This window comes from Amphiprion ocellaris, chromosome 14 (genome assembly GCF_022539595.1).
Source record: "Amphiprion ocellaris isolate individual 3 ecotype Okinawa chromosome 14, ASM2253959v1, whole genome shotgun sequence".
Lineage (NCBI taxonomy): Eukaryota > Metazoa > Chordata > Actinopteri > Pomacentridae > Amphiprion > Amphiprion ocellaris.
In genome coordinates, this window is record NC_072779.1 from 9,062,177 (window position 1) to 9,071,175 (window position 8,999).

Below are 8,999 nucleotides of genomic sequence, written 5' to 3' on the forward strand. Positions count from 1 at the left end.
TTACATGTAAAAGCATATAGTTAAGAAAGCTTTTATTTTATTTTATTATACATGTCATACATTTCTGTGTGTGACGTTTTCCTATCAGTCAGGGGAGCACCTTTTTCTATAGAATGACATTCTGGTAGCATAAAATCAAAAGTATAACCATTTAGACTATTTCAAGCATGCTTTACATATGTTTAGGATTATATTTATAATATGTAATGTATAGTCTATTATAGAAAATATGCAGTGTACCAATATGTAGAAAAATCTATAAGGTAAAAAAGCAATAACACAGTGTGCAAGAAAAATACTTGCCTATCAAAAATTTTATTATTATTATTATTATTATTATTATTATTATTATTATTATTATTATTATTATTATTAATAATAATAATAATAATAATAATAATAATAATAATAATAATAAATGAATAAATAAATAAAACAAAATAAAAAATAAAGTCTATATAAAAATATGGGGCAGTCAAAGAATGTTTTAAAATGCATGTAATGCATATATTCACAAAACTCAATAAAATGAAGATAAATAATCACAAGTATGTATCTACTCTCAGATGTACGTCGCTTTGGCTAAAAGAGTCTTCTAAATGAAAATATAAAATCGTAGGAGGCCGAAAATCACAATAAGTGAGGAAGATCCATGTGTGAACTATCAAAGACAGCTTTGTGAGTCCCACTGCATCATTTTTCCTGCTCAGAAGAGATTCTGCAATTCAACAACATTCAGGACACAAGGCCTACTGAACACAGACTGTTTTTGATGTAAACATGACATGCAGCTGCTGACTATGAGGAGAGAATCAGATGACTAAAATACATCTGCTGGCCTTTGAACCACTTTGGACAGGGTAAACTATTTTATTTAAGCGAATGCATGAGGTAGTTGCTCTTTAGACCAGACCAGGTCGTCTGTACTCATGCTTAGTGTACAATAAACTTAGAAGTGCACTGAAAATCACAGATTCTGCACATTTTCTGATCAGACTGAAGAGGTCAGCACAGGATCAAAACAAGCTTTTATTCTCACAGAAATGCAGACAAATACATTGACCAGCAGAGGGCAGTGAATGTGGAAATACATTTGGCTTTAGAACCTCAAGACATTATTAGTCTCATATTTGTGCATCTGTAATTATAGATCTGTTGACTGATGGTTGACTTTAAGAGTGATGATTGGGGGTTTGTTTAGATCCGTGCTCAGGAAAAGAATCTAAATGTGATACACACAACACTGAAATTTAAAGTTTATTAAATTATACACAATTTCCACCTAAGGAGCCATTTGAAGGGTATTAATAATGAACTAAATGCTGAAACAACAAATAAAGCGGGTGCTATTATCATTTAGCTCATATTTTAATAGTCACAGAGATGTGCTTGAAACTCAGAGTGGGTTTCTTTGTATTCCCTCAGCTGTCTATCTCTTCTCTGCTCTCGATGCATCGGGTGTCTCTTCACGCTCGCAGCCCAGCCAGTATTTTGCAATGGATCGTGGGTACGGAGGGAAGACAGTGTCCACACGTTTTGTCTGCAGAGCCACTCTGTAGTATTTATCTGCAACAAACAGAGAAGAAACATACAAGGTGTAAAAGGAGGAAGCAGAGGATCTTTTACATTCTTGTTTTGTGTTTAATTTTGCATCAGTTTTGACTCCATGTATTCATACCTCTCTTGAAAAAGTACACATTCTGAACAGGGGTGCTTTTGTAGTTCTGTGTGGTGCTTTCTTGAACGATGTCGCTGTAGTCGTAGTCGAACAAGTCGTTATCAAACCACAAATCATAAAACAAGGAGCGGCTCTGCCTCCATTTCTGTCCACGTTTCTTGCTGGGCCTCCTCTTGCGGCTACTGCGCCTCCTCAGAGGAGGAGAAGACGGAGTGGGTTTAGGACTGAGGTGAACTCGTCCCACCATGGCAGCATCTACAGGAGGTCTGATGCCATGCCAGTCCCTGCTGATGAGACGAGGGCCTCTCTGGTGACTGCCCACTGGAAGGGGAGAAAAGACAGAAAAATCATGCAGACAGAAAATAACAAACAAGAGATGACATGTGAAAACATAATAGTTGAACCTTACAGGCGCTTCCAAAGAGCTCTGTGAAGAGATCCTCCCATGTGTTGTCGCAGAAGAGGTCAGTGTATTGTGTGAACAGCATCGACGGAGAGGACTTGCTCATCTGGACACACTCCTCATGGGACGGCTGCTGCTTGAACTCATACTGGTAATACTTGTCATCTGAAAGGACACAAAAGCACAGACATTTTGACATGTCACAGTATGAAAAAGAAGGTGTTTAAAAGAATAAATAATGCTGCTATGCTTTTTCTCCTGTGACGAGTTGAAATATCTGCTGTGAACAAAACCAACACAGATAAAAACTCCCTATATGCATTGATTTTCATCACATTTGTATTTTTTTTCTCCCACTGCGGCTGTTTGAACATCTTGAAATTATCGGGTGAGGAAAGTTTTCAGTATTTGAAGAAGTACTCAGGTCTCTCATTATGTAAAAGTACTAATCCCACCATGTAGAAATACTCAGTTACAAGTAAGTGCTACATTTAAATTCAGGCGTACAAAAAATACACATTAGCATTGTAATATATTTCAGTTATCAAAACTAAGAGTGGTCATTCTGAAGATGTATTGTTGGGTAAGTGTTATTTGACTGGGGCAGCTGGTTACTATGGAGATAGTTAATTACTTTATACTTCCAGGTAGCTTAATCTACAGTAAACCACCGCGATGTATTTGTTAATTATTTTTGTATAAACTCGAACTGATGATGTAATTAAGGGTGTTAGGTTTATATAGTAGAGTGAATATTCCAATAATAAGAAGCATAATCTAAAATGAAGTTATTTAAGTAAAGTACAACTACCTTCAAACTGTACTTATGGACAGTATCTGAGTCAATGTATTTAGTTACTTTCCCCACTGAGGTTGCTAAATGAATTGCAGAAATCACAAGGGAATTAGGAAAACAACAAATTGCATTTTGCACAAATTGCTTTTTTTGAATCTGATGTTTTTTAATCTTTGCTTCTTACTATAAATTGAAAAACTGTCTAGTTCCTCATCTGTGTAAAACTGTTTATACACAGCACTCTGAGTTGTTCTAACTGCTGTGTCATATGCAAATTAAGTTTAATCATTTTAAAAGCTCATGGGCAAAGAAGATTGGACGCTTTAGACAACTGCAAGGTTTAGGGGCCACAATTTCCTTTTAAAAAATGAAAAACACTCATCTGTACAGAAATACCTTTGAAAAAGTAGGCTTTCTCTCTGCCACGGTGACTTGGTGCTGGCACTGCAAACGCAGCATCAACATCGTTTGGGATGCCGTCGAAGCCGACTGAAATTAGCCGTGGATAGTCCTCGTCCAAGACATCCCCGTCAAACCTCCAGTACTGGTTCCCCTGAGGAAGAATGAATATAGAAGCCAGAGCAGTGAGGTTTGATGTAAGGAGCAGGTTTATGAGCACCATGTAAAGTCCCTGCTGAGCTCTGAAAGTCTTAAGTGAAGTGAACAATTAACAGGATTCTTTGGTTTATAGTATGTTCAGACATCACTGCTGTGCCTCCATGTTTCTGGTGATTCCTCTGTAAGATTTTCAGTTTGATTAGGCTGAAGGCCGCATTACTACAACACTGCATATTTGTGCAAGATCGAGGTTTTAGGATTTATTCAACCAATTGTTTCTTGTTTGTTTGTTTTATTCTAAGTTTAAATCATTGAATTATCATACAAACAAACAAAAACATTCCCTGATCCCAGACAGAAGCTTCTACCTTAAAGATGTAGGACTTTCCCTGGCAGTTGATGCGTGTGAAAGCAGCGCTGATGGGCCCAGAGATTCCCCACACGTCCTCGATGAGCTTGGGGTAACCAGGAAGTATGGACTTGTCGTCCAACTCAAAAAAATATTCACCTACAAAGAAAAGCGGGTTCCAGCTCAGCGTTCATGTCAACATTTACCACAAAAGTCTCAGTTCAATTGAAACAACCACGATAAACTACAAAACACAGAAAACAGATAAAAAATGTACAGCCTTCATCATCTTATCCAGTTGAGTCTACAGAGCCCAGATGTCTGTAAATCAGCATGTTTTCTTGATTATTTCTTCATACTTTGTTGGGTGCAACGGCAAAGAAGGAACATTTAATGCGTATTTTTGCGAAAGAAGTTTTTTTTTAATCTGTGCTCCCACTAATTTAATGCTGAAGATAAAGAGGTTAATATTTAGTCTGCTAAGGAACCCATCAGAGTTATGTGACGATTGGCGTACATTTGTCTGTCTGTCTTTCTGTGCACAACATTGCTCAAAAACGGAATAACGGATTTGGATGAAATTTTCAGGGAAGGTCAGAAATGGCACAAGAACTCCCTCATAAGATTTTGGAAGTAATGCGGCTTATAGTATGGATCCACAGATTTGCTAAAGATTTCTGTATCATTGCAAGATCGCGGCATGGTGTCACTGTAACTATGACAACAAGTGAACACAGCATCAGCTGCCTGCTGACAATCACATGACTGTGATCCTACTACAAATCGACCGTTGGAGATTTATCAGGACTTATCTGTCAGAAATCATACAACGACTGAGCAGCCTTGGCGGAGTACTGAGCTCTCTGAGTGCTTTTCTTGTTATTTATGTCCTCTGAAGAACATGCATGACCTTTTTCTCCCTAAGAGAAAAAGCAGAATAGTAATTATTGTTAATGCATTGAATGTAATACATCTTATTATCAAGGAAGGTAAATAAACCTCCAACATTTAGGCTATTTCTTTTATTTCCCATTAATGAGCACTTCTGGAGACATTTTCTTTCATTCAGAAACACTGACATGAAATTGTTGCTTTTAACATGCAGTACTGTGGCAAACCATACTCTCAGGTTAAGGGATTTTTTAAAAATGTTATCTCCTCTGATTGCTGGTAGCTTTTTCTCCCCATTTATAAAAGATCTTTGGCTGGGAAGAATTTAGAGTATTTCTGGGTCATTTAGGAAATTACAACAATGAAATTTTGATTTGTGTGTCATTGCTGTGATCTACTTAGGTTTTGTGACACATTAAGGATGCGTATGAACCGCTGACTATAAAGTTTTTTTTTTTTTTTGCTAAAGCAGGAGAAAGAATATTTCCTCATAATAAGAAGCTGGGTACAAGATAGACAATATGAATCATTCATGTAAACATTTTCAAACATTATTGGATAAGCTAAGATCCAAGATGATCATTTGAAATTTTGGCCATTTTTTAAGTTTCTGAAAACCCACATTTTGCACAATACAGCAGAGATCAGAGACAATAACTGTCACCTACAGACAGAAACCCTTTTGGATCTCCTGGTTTACCTCTAAATGCATATATGGAGCTGTTCTTCAGCTGCAGGAAAGCATCAAAAGGTCGACCGCTGCAGGCTGCCGTGTCCGGATCCACAAGTGCTGTTGGCGCCTGTGTGGCGGTGGATGGAGAGGAGGCAGGGATGGTCGGAGCAATGGTGCCTGAAGTTGGCATGACGGTCGTAGTGTAGTTGATGATGTTTGCTGTTGTTTCTGTCACTTCTTCGGTCTCATCAAAAGTATCACCTCGAGCTGAGGGCAGGACATGGGAGGGTTTGAACCATTTACAAGAGCCGAGACATTTAAAGTACACATCTTTCATTCTGTAAAATTGTAATACTTCATTGTTGTACTGACCTTTTTTGGGGCAGATGGTGTAATAGTCGTCACAGCAGCTTCCATAATAGACACACATGGAGTCACACTGACATTTGGTTTGGGCGCTGAAGGAGCCACAGCGACCCACACAGGACTCTGTGGAAATACAGTTTGTTTGTTTAGAGTGAAACAGCATGAACAGAAACAGCGACATTTGACCTGAATTTTGTAACCAGTGAAACAAAAAAATAGAAGGATCATTTACTGAGGTAGACGTACCCATACAGCAGTGTAAAATACTACATTACAATTAAAGGCGCTGCATTTGGATTTATGTAAAAATACAGAAGTATTATTAGTATAATGGACATCAAGCATTAAAAATAAAAGAGCAAGAATAAAAACCAAAAGTCTGGTCCTCAGTTCTATTTTAACAATTTTTTGGACTGTTCTCTCCGCTTATGTCTTATGTGCAATATTGGATCACTTTTACTCCGTGAGACGTAAACAGTTATTTAAATAAAGCCATTTAGACATTTACAATGGAGGCTGGGGAAGACACTATCATATTTTATACATTTTGCATGTTTTCTTTAATGTAAAGTCTTAGGTGTAAAAAATTATTGCTGTAGAATAAATGTAATCGGGTATCAATTAGTGGTGGGATGCGATAAAAAATTTAATCTAATTAATTACAGGCTTTGTAATTAATTAATCGCAATTTGCAGTTTTGTCAAATAGCAATATTTGACACAATAAGGGAAGTTTTTCAATTCAAATAAAATTGTGGTTGACAGTTGAATCAATGAATAGACATATACGTGTTTATAATTTAAAATTTATTTTAAAAAAGGAAAATGGGACATATAGATAAAAGTGATTTAGATGACTTAAAGCCTGAATTTAGTTGTTTTTTCCACTGTATGGCACATAAAATTATCCCTTATTAATCCCACGAGGGGAAATTCTGATTTTCGCATCTCTCCCCAATTGGGGTAGTCAGAGTGACGGGTCAGCCGCGGTACAGCGCCCCTGGAGCAGGAAGGGTTAAGGGCCTTGCTCAAGGGCCCAACAGTGGCCACATCGGGGCTTGAACCTCTGACCTTCTGATCAGTAGTCCAAAGACTTAACCATTGCACCACCACTGCCCCAAAATCAGCATAAGTAGTTCAAGGAGCTTCAGAAAGTTGAAAATCCAGAGATTCATTCTGTTTTCATCTTTTCTGGGTCTGATAAATGGTGTAATTTTGATGGTTCTTTTTATAGGAATATCAGTTTTTATTTATGTATTTTTTTTATAAACAAAAGATTTATAATTAAGTTATTAAAAGAGATATTTTTGTTGTTTAGGTTATTCCTCCTCCAAGGAGGCAGAGCCTCGAAGGAGTAAAAACTTAAACCACAAAAATGTTTCATTTCTATTTATCTGCATTTTTCATCTGTCTGCTACATTCACAGATTACTGCAAATCTAAGTGCAATTATAGCGATTTTATTCAACATTTTAAGACTTTCTGTAAACTCAAGCACTGTTTAGAAAAGTGGTCTATTATGGGATGGCTACACCGTTAGCCGTTAGCATGACTCGTAGCTAACGTTAGCTCTGGTGCTAACAGCAACATGTTTGACACTGAGGTGATACTGTCGGCTTGAAGTGACGCAGTGATCATAAAACTCTTTGTTGTACAATTTGGACACAACCAGGCTTTTATCCAAGCCGCCATCGGGAAGATTTTTAAAAGGAAAATTTCTGCCCAACAAGCTCAATCCGGTCTTCCTTCACTGTTCACCAGTGCCTGACTTCACTCAGTACTTCCTGTGCTTCTTCTTCATGGCTAAAAACAGACTTCAGGTTCTATACCGCCACCTACTGGGCTGGAGTGTTCATCAGAGTTACCGGTGTGCCAGAAATGAGGGAACTGAGGAGGTTGCAATTAATTGCGTTATTATTTTTAACGTGTTATTTTCGCGGTAATGAATTATTCGAAATTAACGCCTTAAAGTCCCAGCCCTAGTATCAATATAAAGTAGTAAAAAAAGCAACGAAAGTAGAATACAAGTATCTCTGAATTACACTTACATACAGTACTTCACTAAATATACTTGATTACATTCCACTGCTTTGAGTAGCATCAGTTCAGATGCACAGACTTCATGCACCATCTTCCAAGAATTCTATCATTATCATTATATTTTACATGTATATGTAGCCTCATGTGGTAGAGGACATGCAAATCTTGCAAAGCTCTTAATTTTTGTCATTATTAAACATATGCATGTAATATAAGTTATTGCATTACACTGCACTTAAAAATACAGTATAAATAATCTAAGAAGAACAATATTGTAATAATGACACATACACTACTGTTCAAAACTTTGGGGTCACCCAGACAATTTCATGCTTTCCATGAAAGTTCACACTTTTATTCATGTGCTAACATAATTGCACAATGGTTTCTTAATCATCAATGAGCCTTTCAACACCATTAGCTAACACAATGTAGCATTAGAACACAGGAGTGATGGTTGCTGGAAATGTTCCTCTGTACCCCTATGGAGATATTCCATTAAAAATTTCCAGCTAGAATAGTCATTTACCACATTAACAATGTCTAGACTGTATTTCTGATTCGTTTAATGTCATCTTCATTGAAAAAACTGCTTTTCTTTCATAAATAAGGGCATTTCTAAGTGACCCCTAACTTTTGAACAGTAGTGTTGAATCTATGTACATATAGGAATATTTTTTTAACAGCCTTAATTGGTGAAACAGTTTTAACTGAGCACGCTGTGAATGCAGAACACAAAAGATTAGTTAGTTAAATTTCTATTTTATAAACCATGCTGCAGTATAGTGTGTCTCTGCATTTACCTTCTGCAGCAAAAGCAGAGTCCAGCAGGAGGACGAGGCCCAGCAGAACCACCGCTGGCTTCATGGCAACTAAGAAAATATCCCACTTTCAAAACCAAAAAATAATGGAAATTTGCTAGAGAATGTAATCACAGCCTGTTTACATGGATGAACTGTCTGATGGGTTTGAGCTGAGTGTCCCACTTTGGGATGCAGATGATCAATAGGTATTTTTTCAGAAGCTGCTGACCCCCAGGCATCTGCCCTCCTGATTGGTCAACATCCAGCTGTGATAATGATTAATCTGTGAGGGCTGATCTCTGTCCCGTCTGTCCCACAAACACCATCCCAGGTTAACACAAAATGAGCTCTTTATCGCACAAAATCCCTTTTTTCTATGTTTTCTGGCAAATTTAGCACCCATCATATTTTTAATTATTAAAATTTTGTCAACAAAAAATCTTA

General features: G+C 37.2%; 1 protein-coding gene across 1 annotated transcript; it reads right to left on the bottom strand.

Annotated features, from left to right (window-relative positions):
- Positions 1-1,011: 1,011 nt before the first annotated feature.
- Positions 1,012-8,743, bottom strand: vtnb (vitronectin b). Its single transcript, XM_023288784.3, has 8 exons — positions 8,556-8,743; positions 5,721-5,837; positions 5,376-5,615; positions 3,804-3,943; positions 3,274-3,430; positions 2,088-2,246; positions 1,679-1,999; positions 1,012-1,566 (listed from the first exon to the last, which is right to left on the bottom strand). Exons 1-8 carry the CDS (start codon positions 8,617-8,619, stop codon positions 1,430-1,432), a joined length of 1,335 nt encoding a protein of 444 aa, XP_023144552.1. The 5' UTR covers positions 8,620-8,743; the 3' UTR covers positions 1,012-1,429.
- Positions 8,744-8,999: the final 256 nt, after the last annotated feature.